Source organism: Monopterus albus, unplaced genomic scaffold, assembly GCF_001952655.1.
Source record: "Monopterus albus unplaced genomic scaffold, M_albus_1.0 scaffold185.1, whole genome shotgun sequence".
Lineage (NCBI taxonomy): Eukaryota > Metazoa > Chordata > Actinopteri > Synbranchiformes > Synbranchidae > Monopterus > Monopterus albus.
Genome location: NW_018128065.1, coordinates 210369 through 225780, shown reverse-complemented (window position 1 = coordinate 225780; position 15412 = coordinate 210369). Strand labels below are relative to the sequence as shown.

Sequence of the window (15412 nt, the reverse complement as noted above, 5' to 3'; positions counted from 1 at the left end):
CTTCCTGAAGGAGCATTTATTGCAGGACTTGTCTGTGACTGTTTAGCTGTAGCTAGTTGTACCTAATAAACTGGCGACTGGGTGTATGGCTTCATGTGTTCAGCTGTGAGCAGCTCCTCTGTCTCTGTCTCACTTTGAAGGACAAAGGTGTCGACCAGCAGCACATTAAGAAATCAGTTTGCATATCGACTCATTTTGCTGCTTTGCCAGTGTGAATGCACAACAAACTGCCTCTTACCTTCTTAGATTATACAGTCAAATGTATGTTGAACTAATTTAACTACTTATATTTAAGTGCTTTTGGTCTTGGCTAAGCTCCTTAGACAGGTGATGGATCCGGTGTTTTTCAACAAGATTTGGCCCAGTGTCACACATCCAAACAGGTGAAGAATTTTTTTGAGGAGAATCAAATTAACACACTGGACTGGCCTGGAAACTCTCCAGATCTAAACCCAATTGAAAATTTGTGGTCTATTTGTAAGCAACAACTCCGTGGGATGGACTGCACAACCATGGAGAAGATGATCCAGGCCCTAATTCAAGTTTGGAACAAGGACCCCAAACTCATCCTAGACTGTTCAAAATTGGTGGATTCGATGCCAAATCGCATCCAGATGCTTCTCAAGAGTCGAGGAGGTCATATCATGTACTGATGTGAGTGTTAGAACATTGTTCATATAAAGAAAATTGAGAAAAACAGATTTTTGTTGTTTTCAGGGTTTGTTTCAATTAATTTGCACAAGGGTGTAGTTTCAATAGTGCTTCCGGTGTTGTGGCAGCGGTTTGAGGAATGCCCCCATGTTTCACCCTGATATAGACTTTAGACAAAGCCAGGTCCATAACAAAATGGTTTTCCAGTTTGAATAAATTCAAACCCACTGAACACTTTGGGGAGGAAACATCACCTACCATGTCTGATCTCACTAATACTCCTGTGGCTGACTGGGAGTAAATCTCTGCAGCCTTTGTCCAAAATCTTTGAATGTCCCTTGGATTGTGTTTGAAAGCTTTATTTTCCATTGATCCATTTTCTTCACCTTATTTGAGGTGGATTCACAGGCAGCAGGTCCAGCAGGTCCAACCAGGTGTCCCTCTCTAGGGAGACACTGAGTCTAGATAAGATGATAGTCTCTCCAGTGTATTCTAGGTCTAGGTCTACTCCTACCTACTGCAGAAAACTGTGTGCAAGTGCACCAAATAGTATTGATTTGATTTGGTTTTTTCCCTGTTTAGTGCACTTTGCACGAAGTGAAATGATAAATAAAAACTATTTATTCACTGAACTTCTAGTGCCTAAAACCTTTAAGCAGTACATTGCACCAGATATTTGAAGTTTGCCATTCAGCTTAAGAAACAGTGGTGGAGCACTGCCTGAATCCTGAAGCTTGGTTATAATGGAAGCTGTTATTAGGGAAGGTACAGTATTTTTAATATTTCCTTCTGTTGTTTGCCAACTAAGAGGAAAATCACAGCCCATTCTGGATGTTACAAAACCAGCAGTCACCGAGTCCAGTCCACCTTAAAACATCTCTGACACACAGTACATACACATTTCCTGAAAACGCCCGTGCAAGAGAAAAGGGAAAAACTCAAGTGACATAATAGTAAGGCGGCGTTGTTTATCCAAAGAAGGAGGGGTGGACATAGGCTGAATTGTGCGCCAAGCTTTTCTTCACGTTCCTCGCCGTCATAAAACAAACCAGCCGCACTGAACATCTGTTTCAACAGGTCCAGCCTTAACGCGAGACAGGTCGGCGACTGCGGACGACTACGGGAGCTGTCAACGCCACCAAGCATCCGCGGAGCCCGGCAGCTTTTTAGCATGGGACTCGGACTGACGGGCTGAATACACGGCGGAGAACCGACTAACATAGTGCGGATGGGAGGAAGCTCAACGTTATCCTAACGTCAAGTCTGTGAGAGCTAGCTAAACCCAGTGGCACCATGTTAGGAAACCCAGGCACTTACGCTAACAAGAAGAGGAAGAAGCCTGTCCTTAAACAGTAAGACTAGTCAGAAACTAACCAAGTTGTGTGACTTGTGAGCTGTTCTCTTTTATATGTGCATTGACGCTGCAGTTTGTGTGTCTGTCGTGCGATATGCGAATCTGTAGAACTAATGCAAATTAGGCTTCACGATGGTCAGTGCGGAATATGTAGGATATAGTTACAACATAGCGAAACCTAACCAACTATGTTTACGCCAGTATTACAGATCCTCATATAACGTTAGAAGATTTGGCTGTCTTTAAAATATATGAATAAATAACTGGGTGATAAACAAAATGTTGCTGAAAATGAATAAAAGCTGAATTAAGGCCGACCGTATCCTTATGTAAACGATCATCAATATGTCAGCTTTATATCTTTAACTCCAAAGCAGAAGTTGTTGGACTAACAAGTGGTACTCGATAGAGTTTCGTGCTGCGTTTTTGTGGTCAGAGTTGTGGCCACCTTTGGGTTTTGCCTTCCACTTTGTGGGACCACCTTAAGAATGTGTCTAGCCCGGATCTGGCATGGATCTTTTGCCCTCTCGCATTAATCACAACGAAGCCGGAGAGTCGGCTGCTGCTCTCACGCGATGCTCAGGGGAGGGCGGGAGCAGAGGGGTGATGGGGGCTCGCGCGCTGCCAGTGTGTTATTGTAATATGATACAGCCTCGCGCTTACGGTGCTGGGATCGGTCTGTGCTGCTGCTGTCCGTATTGTCCTGTTTCCTAATGTGGACCTCGAGTTGAAATGAATTGTGGGTACCCAATTCGCTGTTTTTCCACGCTTCTCTTTCGTCTTGCTAGGTTTTAAATGTTTTTAATCTTTTGTTCTAACAGCAGACAGTGACATCACCAAAACACATAGGCTACATTTATTGAAGCAGTGATGGGAGAAGTACTCAGATCCTCTACCTAAAGGTGCATTCACTAAGATTTTACAGGTTGACTGAGCCCCAGCCCCATTAGAAGCTCTTTACCCAGTTTTGTCAAAGTATGGTCCACCAGTTATCCCCATCTAAAAGTGGTTTGCTAAGGCCAGTGGGACAAAGAGGGCAAGAACCAGGGTTAACATCAGTTTGGCTTTTTGTGAAGTGAAGAAGAAGAAGTCAGAGGCCCTTGATCCAGATGTGGTGGTCTTCCTTCTGGATGTGTTAGCATCTAAAGCGTGTTTGTTCTGGTAACATTAGTGACCCTGTGATTTGGCCTTTTTAATGAAATAATATGATTTGAATTTGGGAGTAAATTGAGCTTTGTGTAATGTTAGTGCTTTGTGTCACATTAGCAGTAACCAGAGTTCTAAATGTACTCAGTTGCCTTCCACCACTGTATTTATTTATACTTCAATTTGACTGCATTCAGAGGGAAATAACTGTTCTTGGTTTGTTTAACAGATATTAGTGGCCTTGATTTATATTCAAAACATTCAGTTAAATTATGAATTTGAACCATCGGATTATGGGCATTTGGCTTGTAAAGGTTATTAATGATTGTTTTGTTACCAAAAGTGGTCGTGGTTTTGTGGTTGTCTCACTAATTGTTTCACTCCTGCATATCTGTAAGGTGCTCATGCATAAATGAAAATATTCTGTCGCTAGCAGTAGAAATCATTTCTAAGGTTGCTGCTGTGCATGTTGAGTAAGTTCCTTAAAGCTGCGCTCATCAATGTATTTATATAAACAGTGGCTCAGATGGCAGTGTAGTGTTGAAAAGGGGCGCCGACAGAGGATTATCATTTCTGTTGTGTCACCTTCAGCTTTATGAATTGTTTTAGTTTTTTTTTTTTCAGGTCTTTGTTTAGTACTTCCACATCAAAGTTTCATACTTACAGTGTGGAACTGGAAATGTGAACCCACACCTTCTGGTCCAACTGTAAACCTTGCCCTTCATCACAGTTAGCTTTAGCTTTAAACTGATTTACAGAAGCACTACAAGTTGTCAGTGCTGTGTAGATATGCCTGCTTACAGTGATCTTTTGGTTCCAAGTGTAAATCCCAAAATAAAAAGGTGGACTGTATGCAAACATCTGTGTTTCTGAAGATGTGGGACTGTGCAGTAAGAACTGGGTTTTCCTGGACGTCCAGCTGGGCTCAGCTGCACAAAAGCACCATTGAGCCTGACTGTAAAAAGCTGTGGTCACTACACAGGGGCATTCCTTGGCAGATCAGGCTATCTGAATTCTCTGTTTTATTATCCAGATGCCCTCAGTCTCCTTTTTGTTCACCCTACTGTCCTATTAACAATACCCTTTTCACATATCCCGTGTACCATTTCTCATTCTTCCAGTCTAACACTAACCATTTTTGCTGTGCAGTCACCGTAGTTTTCATGCATTTAACTACTCAAACACTCAATCATGTACTTAGCTGCAAAAAAATGCACAAGTTTAAAAGTGGCGACCATCATGTTGTCACAAGCTGACGCTTGTACAGCTACTGTAGTCTTTCAAACTGACAACTAAACAAAAAGTGTGAGAGTGATTTGTTGCATTGCTTTTGCTCCTCATACTTGCAGCACTGCATTTCTGATTGCACATTAACAACACAGAAAATTCATCTGGAGCCTGCTGTGTCCTTTCTCAGCCTCAGACAGTATTGTTTTTCAACAGGAGCTAAAGCTTGCTGTGCTAAATACTTTGAAAATATGGGTTAATTATACTGTATAGGTCTCATTAAAGCGCCTCCAGAGAGCACTTTAGTAATGTGTGTGACTCTGTGTAACACTGTGGATTATAACTGGATTATAAATGCTACTGTGCCACTGCATTTATTTTAGGGAGCAGTGGTATCTCCAGTAAGAAGGGATAATTTAACAAAGCAAATATTTTTGCAGAGTAATCTAAAGGGATTCTGAGAAACAAACACACACACACCAGCTTATGTGCTGATAAGAGATGTGGCAGAATGCCAAAACACTCCCAGTGAATACAGTTGCCCTTTGTTCTTTGGCCTTTGATTCATTTTCAGAGTCCTCCTCTTAAACACCAGTTAAATACTTTGTCTAACACTAACAGGAAAAGTGTCACCATCAAAAACATAACAGGAAATAACATCTAAATTATATGTGTGCATAAATAACACTATTACCACCTTAACTAATAATAGCCTAGTTAATCATAACATCCATTGTTTTAGGAAACTGCCTTCCAATGGATGTAATGAAAAGTATGATTGCAGTGAAGCGATATCTGTAAAGGTTAAAACCCACTTTGCATGGATGATATTAAGTCAGCATCCAGCGTGGTTCTCTCCTTTCCCTCTTGGACACCAGACGAGGCTGCTAAAATCATATAAAGTAGTTAGCAGTGGCACTAACTTTACCAGCTGCAACACTGATGAACACAATAAAGCATCAATAATTATAATCCATTCATTTATGGTAACATGATATTTGCCATTCTGCACAAAGTGTACTTTTACTATTGGTACTTTATTTTGATGATACTGTTTTTGTACTTAAGTAACATTTTTGAATGCAAGTCTTGTACAGAGTATTTTTACACTGTGGTATTGCTACTTTTACTTCTGTAAACAGTTGAGTACTTCCATCACCACTGTAGTAAAATAGTGTATGTGCTTCAGGTCGTGTTTAGCATGAGTAAAATGCAAGCCATTCTGTGGCCTGTGCAGACAGGTACTTTATACAGTGGAACCTTGGATCGTGAGTATAGTTCGTTCCGGCAACGTGCTCATATAAAACTAATCAACCTGCGCTTTACCTTTGAAAAGAATTGTGGCTGGCGTGAGGGGCCACTGTTGCAGTACAGATATTGACTATACGAGTGAAGCCCGAGAACCATCGGCTCAGTTGTGACCTACGTCACGTGATGCTCAGCAGACAAAGCGTACGTACTACTCATATTGCGAGACCTCGCTCGTATATCAAACAATATTTATTGCTTGTTTTGCAAAACACTCGCAAACCGGGTTACTCGCTATCCAAGGTTCCACTGTATGGAAAACAGGAATGTATAATTTCTGTGAGATGTGTGTGAGCTGAACAACTGAACAATGTGGCTAAAGCACTCTCTGTGTAGACTCGGTGAAACAGTCCATAGATTCACCCTAATATTGCTAAATACTTTTATGTTGGCCACATGGCTGTGAGGCCCCTTCAGACATAGCAGATTTAGCAGTTTATTGACAGTGATTTCTCAGTTTGTTTCTGCCCTTAATTTTTGTATGCGTTCATGTCCCTTCCTAAATTGGTTTTCTTCTGTATGATGCAACTGTAGAGCAGCATTCATCCAATTTTTTGTGAAGGGAACAGGAGTGGTTTTTCTGACAGCACAAGCAGAGAATAATTGCAGAACACTTTTAATTGCTGCCACGCTACTGTGATACTGGTAGACGGAGCTGCTCTTGTAACCCAGCCATCATACAACAAAATAACATGTACAACATATTATTTTGTGTGAGTCTCCCTTTCTATTTTTGCCTCTGTCTGGAAAGCTCTTGGTAGGCTACAGACAGGCTTTCGTAAACTATCCTATTTCCAGATTGGCTGGCTATGTTTGTATGTATTCAAACGTGTACAGAACAAACTCTTCATACTTTTAGCCATTGATTGTCTTTGAGCAGACAAATGTGTGTCAAACTGTGTACAACATGGGCTGCCTTATATTTGAGACACGAGTGTTTGGGTTTTGCTCTTGAGATCAGGAATCCCAATAGAAATCACTGAATGAGGTAACACATCTTTGTGTCCTATAGGGACTGCCTGCCCTGATGCCTGCAGCTCTACCTCGTGACCCATAGCAAATCAAGGTGCAGAAAATGGTTCTGAGTGCTTTCTCTTGTCTCCAGTAGGCGTTTCTTAGGAGTGAGCTCAGCCCTGCTGGATTTCTGAGAAGGTACAATCACAGGTCTGAGGCCAGCGATCGACTTGAGGCTGTATTCCCTGCAGACAGTTGAGTAGTGGAGGACATATAATGTAACCAAAGTTTCAATAAAGACACAAATTTAGGGAAAGTGAATTCTGCCCTGTACTGAACTTATCATCTTATCATGCTTTGTTCTTTACCTTTTTATTTTCCTGGCAGGAATAAGCTTCCATTTGTTGGCTGGGTTCCTAAAGTTTGTTTAATATAGTGAAGATCATTTGTGAATATGGAGGGTTTGTAGGTGTGCAGTGGAATGACAGCGGTGTCAAATGCCATCCTAGTTGTTCCTTTTCACTGGTTTCACCCAAGTGTAGCATGTGTGTTTGGTTTGCAAGTAATGACATGTATCTCTAGTGAGCCTCGTATAGCCTTGTACTTTGTATTTGAGTATGGGTGGTCAAGGGAAAGTCAAACAGAACAAACAAATCAGCTGTCATGGTAGAAACCGGTTTTCGTTTTGACAAACTACATAAGTAGCCAATGGCATGACTTGTGGTAACTCAGTGTATTTTGCACGCTGATGTCTGTACTGTTTATTCTGATTGTTTCCTTGTCTACAGAGCAACACTGCATTGTTTGAAAAAGCAGTGAGCTTAGTGATGGCTTTTCATCACACCAAACAGACCTGTGCTTTTTTCGTTAGATAAACGATCTGGTACTGTAGTTAGCAGCTGTAAACAATTACTGGTTAAATATTATATATTATAGTTAAAATCTAATCAGATCATAACAATGCTTTGTGCCCTTAGATAAATCTTAAGTGAGACCTTTAGGATTCAGAAATGTTGAATAAGTCATTCTCTAAGTGGATGAACTGACATTAAATCAGGCACCTTAAATGCAATGCAGAGGTGACTGATATCATCAGGGGTTATCAGTGAAGCATAATAATCAAAACTTTATTTATATACATACAGTTCATACAAGTGCAACTTAAAATAGTGAACAACAACAAATTCTAAAAGAAATATAAAACAAAATAAACAAATAAAAGCAATCAAAATCATTTTTAGACTTGCTTTTTTAGACATAAGCAAGTTTTTAAAAAAGGTGCGGGACTATGACTCAAAAAGCAAAATCACCTTGTCTTAGAGCATGTTCACATTATTGCACAAAAAAGGAGCTTGCGCTGCGCATTCCTCGATGGTCAGCACACTGGACAATAGAACACCTGCCTGGTATGGTAGACCCTGGCCTCTATTGATCTGTGCTTTGCTCCTCTGGTGTTACTACCAATTCCTTTCTGGGCCCTGCTCATGTATTGAGCCATGTGCCTGCTCATCTTAGCTACTATGATGCCTGACAGGAGCTTCCATGTTGTGCAGAGGCAGGTTATTGGGCAGCAGGTGGATGGTACTGCTCCCTTCTGAGGGTCCTTCAGGATCAGGACTGTCTGGCCTTCAGTTAACCACTCAGGGTGGGTTCCATCCATTAGTAGCTGGTTCATTTGTCCTGCCAGGTGCTCATGGAGTGAAGTTAGCTTCTTTAACCAGCAGGCGTGGATCATGTCAGGGCCTGAAGTTGTCCAGCTCTTCATACTTGAGACCCTCTGTTGAATGTCTGACATTGTGATGATTACTGGGTCTTGTTCAGGGAGGTTGCTGTGGTCTGCTCTCAGGTCCACCAGCCATTGTTGTCATGTGATGCCTCCTTCTCCCATATGCTCTTCCAGAACTGTTCAGTCTCCACCCTTGGTGGGTCTGCTTTCATGTTATTACCCTGCCACTGAGAGTACACCTTGGATGGCTCAGTGGAGAACATTCAGTTTATTCTCCTGGCTTCAACTTCTCTGGTGTACCTCTGTGAGCCATGGAGGATACTGCTTCTTGTGGCCTATTGTTGAACTCATAGCCAATCATCTCGAGGATCACAGTTATGAGTGAGATACATGCTGTATGTATGTGTGTGTGTGTGTATACATATACTGTATATAATTTTTTGAGAAGACAAGGAGCTGCATTTTGAACCATCTGAAGTTTATTTAATGATTCTTAGGGAGTCATGAAAAGAAAGCATCGAAATAGTCAAACCTGCTGGAAATAAAAACTTTAGCTGGTGTGTTACCAGCAGTTTGTCCTTATTAGTATAATTGGAACACTTTGTATTTATTATAAAATAAATATTGTGCCAGCCTGTAATTTAAGATTTTCTATAGAAATAAGTGGTTTTCAAAGAAGTTGACATTTCTCTGACACTGTCACAAAAAAACAAGATACCAGTGTTTTGTTCCAAGCTAAATTGTTTGTTTGTTGTGAACCCTACTTTTTAATTTAGCAAAGATTAAAGTCTAATTATTGTGTTGGCATTTCAGCACCAACAACTCTCATAAGGCTTTGGCAGCCCTCCTGTACTGTGTATAACATGCTTCATGGGAGCTGTCAACTCACCTGAACAGCAGTGTTTATTAGTGTCGAAGCTGTTTGGAGCATTATTAAACGTTACTATGGCTCATGTTGAATTGGCCTGTGTCATACTGCACCACACAACAGATGTCATGCTCTGGCAGAGCCGGTTAGCCAGGCTGACTGAATCAGTATCCATCCACAGTCAGCATATTTAACACTTCAATAACCAGTTGTATTTTTCTTGTTGCTCCTCAGAAAGAAACTCCTGGAAGGTAATGAAGTTGTTAAATCAAACCCTTCAAAGCGACACCGGGATCGGCTGAATGGGGAGTTGGACCAGCTGACAGAGCTCTTGCCTTTTCCCGAGGATGTTCACTCTCGTCTAGACAAGCTGTCGGTCCTTCGCCTCAGCGTGGGATACCTGAGGGTCAAGAGCTACTTCAGAGGTGAGGGCCATCCTGGTTGTAATTGGTTCCTAAAATGTAATCAAATATCAACGCTGTCTGCATGTATGAGATGTGGCGTAAGCCTCAGTTTTTAAGGCCATTCCTGATAAACCCATCCACCACTGTGTCCTTCATGCCCTTACTGTATACAGTAATGCATTCATCTTCATAAGCACCAAAGAATTAGGACTATATTCATTAGGCTAAGTCATAGCTTGCAAAAAAAGGGTAATGTGAGTTACATAGAATTAAAGCTTGATAAATATGCAAAAGAAAAGTGGAGAGTCTAGGCCGGCACTTACAATCACTAGAACTGGAATTGATCTGAGAGTAACACATGTATCAACGGTACAATTGACAGCCAAGGCAGGAATGAAAAGCATGCAGGAATCTGGTTTTAGGAAACAACACATCCTCAGTGCTTGTAACCTTACTCCACCCGCTCTGCAAGCAACACCTGCACTTCAAAAAAAAAAAAGCTGAATTGTTCGATTCAAGTGTTCACTGTAGGTTGATTAGAGCTGCAAGCGCCCTGGCCTTGAAAATCTGATGAGCCATGTGTGAGTCATGCACATAACTTCTCCACCACCTGCAGATCATTGTTGTCTTTGAGTTAAACAGACTAGCTGAGGTGTTGGCAGATGAGCTGCTGAGTAAATTGCCTTGGTGCCTCTGGGTTCACTGACATGTAGGGAATTAGTGTGTCTCTTTTGCCTTTTGGTGCATTGTTTGTGCATTGTTCAGCCTTTGTGAACTTGTAGTTGGGATGGACCTCACTCTATCTGTGCTCTTACTCTCAACAAAAGCCTGATCTGAATCTGGCTAGTCAGAAATTAAAATGAAGTTGCTCACTAGTTATGATGCTAGCATTGATGTTTTTTTTTTTAAATCAAAGATTCAAAGAAGGGCTGCCTCACAGCAAAATGGTCCTGGGTTTGAGCCCCAGCCGACCAGGTGCCTTTCTTTGTGGAATTTGCATGTTCTCCCTGTGCCTGCGTGGGCATGCAAGTGTGTGTGTGTGTGTGTGTGTGTGGGTGTGTGAGACTGACAGCCTGTCCAGGGTGGACCCCACCTCTCACCCACCTAATTAGCACACTAACATGTATTTAAAGATAGTTTTTACTATGTGAAACGATAAATGTAAAGAAAGTTTAAAAAAGTACATCAAAAGGTTTGTGGCTGCAGACTGTTTTCTTTATCAGCAGGGTGTTAGCAGCGTGAACATTCAGTGTGAACGGATATGTATATGGTGTTACGTGCAGCCAGAGGAACTGGGACATTCCAGCACTACTTGTTCTCACACCCTGTTGCGATGCATACAGGATGCAGTGAGGTATTGTTGTTACACCATCTTGTTGTCACTTCAGATAGTGTTTTCTCTTAACTTTACAAGCAGCTGCATTTACAGCTTTACACCATTTCTAATCTATAATGAACTTCCCCTCAGCTTTGATCACCCTCTTTAAGTGAGATTGCTGTGGTTTATAACAATTAGGGAACATAAATAGTTGTAGCTTTCTACAGCTACACTGATGCATGTGCAGTATGTGTTTTATCAAGATAGGAAAAATGTTTTTCAGAAAGGTAGCTTTCAAAATATCTTTACATTCAAGGCAGGTTCTACATGGTTTGCCTCCAATGCATTTATATATAGACAGAGAGCACATGTGAAATATCACTGGAGTCAAAGGGATATACAACTGACACATACATGTTAAAAGTATGCACTGCCATTTCTCACACACAGCCCGTACCGATAAAAGCATGCAGTGTAAATGTGTGTGTTTCGCGCATGCAGTCTTACAGAGTCAGCCGGCCTATATAAAAATAAGGTGGACCACTGAATATTAAATGAATTGTAATTTTGGGGGGTTGTAATCCAGTTTTAGTGCATTTTATTTTCTAGTGGATGTTCAAGCTTGACTTTAGAAGTACAGTTTTTAATAATTCATCTAGACACAGAAGTCCACTTACTTTAACATCAAGGCTCTGGACGGTATCTCACAGGACTCCATTCAGCAATTGATTTGATTTATTGGTGGTGCTGACTCTAAAGAACAGAGCCAATCCCGGCCGGCAATCGGGGTACACCCTGGACAGGTCGCCAATCCATCGCAGGGCTAACACATAGACAAACAACCACACACACACACACACACACGCACTCCTATGGGCAATTTAGAGACACCAATCAACCTAAGCTGCATGTCTTTGGTCAGTGGGAGGAAGCCGGAGCACCTGGAGAGAACCCACGTAAGCACGGGGAGAACATGCAAACTCCACACAGAAAGGTCCCAGGTGGGGCCCGAACCCGGACCCTTCTCGCTGTGAGGCAACGGCGCTAACCACTGCGCCACCGTGCTGCCTAAATGCTAATTATGTGATGTAACTGTACATAATTCTATGATTTGATAGTAAATCATAGCTAATAACACTGCAGAGTGGAGGCTTTGCAAACAGTAACAATCAGAGATTACCTCATGATAGTTAGATGCCTTTATCCTTTGAGTCACATCAGACTGTGGGTTAAAACAGAATACCCGCAAATGATTTTACAGGCACCAAGCAGTCTGTCACCCTTTACCTGTTGACACTGGTGTGAATGGATGTGACATATGATATATTTATTTATAACAATATGCAAAGCACCATGACACTTTATGCCAACTAAGTGTTTTGAAAAGCCCTGCTGAAAGGGGCCTGTTTCATTGGATAAGTGTACAAAGCAAAAGTGTGTTGGTCATTGTTAGGTGGGATATTAGATTTCAGCATCAGGTATCGGAGCGTTTTGTTTTGCTAACTTTCAATAAAGCGATCAAACACCTTTGGTATCACCTTTAGTAAGACAGGGTACATTTGATCTGAGTGTTCAGTTCATGGTTTTTGCTGGATTGTTGTGATTTGGTTTCAGAAAGAACATTAATCCATATGACCTTTACAGAGTAGTTTGATATACTGTATGTTGAGCCTTGTAAAGACACAGTCGTTATTCTGTTCATAAAATAAAATGATTAGAGGTTATAAATGTAACCCTAATGGCTCAGGACTAATGTTTATTGTGGTTCTCCTGTGGTCCATATAGTACAATAGTTCATTAAACACAGAGGTCATCTGAGCTTTTAAAGAAGCATGAGAGTAACTGCAAAGACTGAAATCTGGAATGACAATGAAATGGATGTTGGAATGTTGTTTGGAAAATGTTATCTTTCATTATCTCAGTGCCCCTGTACAATTTGTACCAGTGGCCATATACAGGTAAATGCCACAATCCATCTATTATCAATACCACTAACCCTTGAGAGGGCTTGGGTGCCTACACCAGGCGGGGGGCAGCGTATGCCCTGGACAGCTCGCCAGTCTAGAACAGGACTGGCACATAGACAACCACTCGCATTCTCGGTCAACCTAACCTGCATGTCTTCTGGAGAACCTGGACCTGTACCTGCATAGGCACAGGGAGAACATGCAAACTCCACACAGAAAGGTCCAGGACGGCCATGAAGTTCAAACCCAGAACCTTCTTTCTGAGAGGCAACAGAGCATTAGTCTATAACAGAATGAATTATGTTTTGTGTAACTAAGTGCTCTGTTACCATCTCTAGTCGGTGCATGTTTACCCGTGAGTGTATGCTTCCCTTTGATCCTGAAACACACGTTCACGTTAAGGAAATAGATGTGAAGGAATGAAGGAAGCCCCTCGGAAGCAGAATCAAATGATAAATGTTAAGTTTAAAGACATGGTGCCCACCAACACTCTGGAGAGAAATGGCTTCATAAGTACATTTAAAAACACATTTACACATAAGCACATGCCAGCGTCTGTGCAGTATAAACTTCTACCTTCCATCAAACTCTGTAGAGTTAGGTAATTTACACCCAGCCCTAATTTCAGTTGCATCATGTTGGAGAGGTTTAATATATAGTCATATGAAGGATTGCCAAAACACACAGCCTTTGCTGTATCTCAACAATATCACCAGAGGTTATCCCAGTCAAAACTTAAGCCTGTGTGTGTGTTCAAGTGCAGGCATGTCCAGAATTTAAGATAAGGATCCCATAAACCGTTAGGTTAAAGAAAAGGTGCTTGTAAACAGTTGATGGGGTTTGAGTGAGACTTAAAGACCTGTTTATGAAACCAGCTATTTATAGCCAGCGAGCAGGCTGGACTGTTTGCCTCGTTGCGTGACTTTACGAGGCAGCACTGGGTGTTTTGAAAGGCTTGTGGCTCACTGCTGCTGACATATTTGTGTGACGCTGTTAGACATTTGAGAAAAATGTGGACTGGCTTTCCAAGTTCATTGAAAACATCCAGGGCCTGTTAGCAATCATAGTTGATGTGGTAACAATGTAGAATGTGCTACAGTTTGACATCATTTGTTATCTGAACCATGTACATACAAACCTGTACACAACACAAGCATAAGGAAGAAAGAGCTACATCTATTAGCAGGGGAAGCCCAGTCTTGTTTGGGACTGAACAAATAAGACAAACTGTTTTGTTTGAGGATATTTGTAAAGATGTACATTTCATTTGTACAAGCACTTAAAATCTCAGCATAATTCACCTATCAACTAAGTATCATAACACATGAGATGACATTTTACTGGCGTGGCAGCAGTTGCCTCTTGGCTCTTGATTCATGACTCTCCTTTCAGTATATCGTGAGAATGTGAGCAACCGCTGGGGATTTAATCATGTTTTCATTTTTCCCCAATTTCCATTCTGCAGAGGGTTTGTTCTCCAGCTTTAAACCACATCGCTACATCTCCCTTTAAACCCAGACTTCTTTTTCTTGTTCCCCGTTGGCTGGAGCCGAGCTCGCCCACCAAAGCGGTCTGTGACATTTCTAGTCTTCCAAAAGTGCTGTTGTTTGTTTATGTGCCAAACTAAAATCAGCTGTGGTCCCACTTTGGTTGGGGAATCAGAAACACAGAGGATGTATTATTACATTTATTTAAGGAGTATGATTCAGACCAGTCAGGGTTCAGAACAGATTTGAAAATCTAAACAGCGAGTATTCAGGACAGTATTCAAGACGGGCTTTAGTGTGTCACATTTAAGGCATTTACATTCATGTCCATCTACAAGCAGCGGATTGGCTGTGTCCAACTTTGGACATGTTGTAGGAGCCTTACATGATTCCTTCTTTCATAGAGCTTCAGTTGACCGCCTATATCTGATAAGAACAGTTTCATGATCAATATATACGAGGTTGGTTGTGTGTGTTTATGACCTTCTTCTAAACTGATGACATTACTTTTCAAGCTGATAAAATGAGTCCAGACAGTCCAAAATAGCTGAGTGTTGTTTTAAAAAAAAAAACAAATGCACTCACTCTCAAGTGCAGCCACCACCAAAACAGATGTTATGTCTTGAATAGCATATAATCACTGTTTATTTTGTTGTGGGACTATCAAAGGGTTTGTGGGTTTTATGCTAAATCTTTTCAAACCTGCAGGACTGGCTCAGCTCTTTATGAACAATCAGAATCAGAATCAGCTTTATTGGCCAGGTGTGTTGGACACATGAGGAATTTGACTCTGGTACATCGGTGCTCAATGTGTATGTACATGTCCTTATGTAAGGCAGCCAAGTAAATCTTAAGGTCAAGTAAACAATATAAGGCTGAGAGAACAGAAAGGAAAGAACACAGTGTGTAAACAAGCAAAAGGAATGTGCATTAAGAAAAGAGATAGAAATAAAGTACTTAGAAATAGACACCTGTGTGCGTGTGTGTGCATATATATATATA

The 15412-nt window shown here is 41.3% G+C and overlaps 1 protein-coding gene across 1 annotated transcript in view; it reads left to right on the top strand.

Moving 5' to 3' along the window:
• The first annotated feature begins 1535 nt into the window (after positions 1–1535).
• LOC109969894 (aryl hydrocarbon receptor-like) overlaps positions 1536–15412 on the top strand; it is a 24580-nt gene continuing 10703 nt past the window's right edge. The window contains exons 1-2 of the mRNA XM_020617112.1: positions 1536–2003; positions 9469–9659. Coding sequence (XP_020472768.1) covers positions 1945–2003; positions 9469–9659 — 250 coding nt within the window. The 5' untranslated portion in view covers positions 1536–1944. The remainder of the gene's footprint in view (positions 2004–9468; positions 9660–15412) is intronic.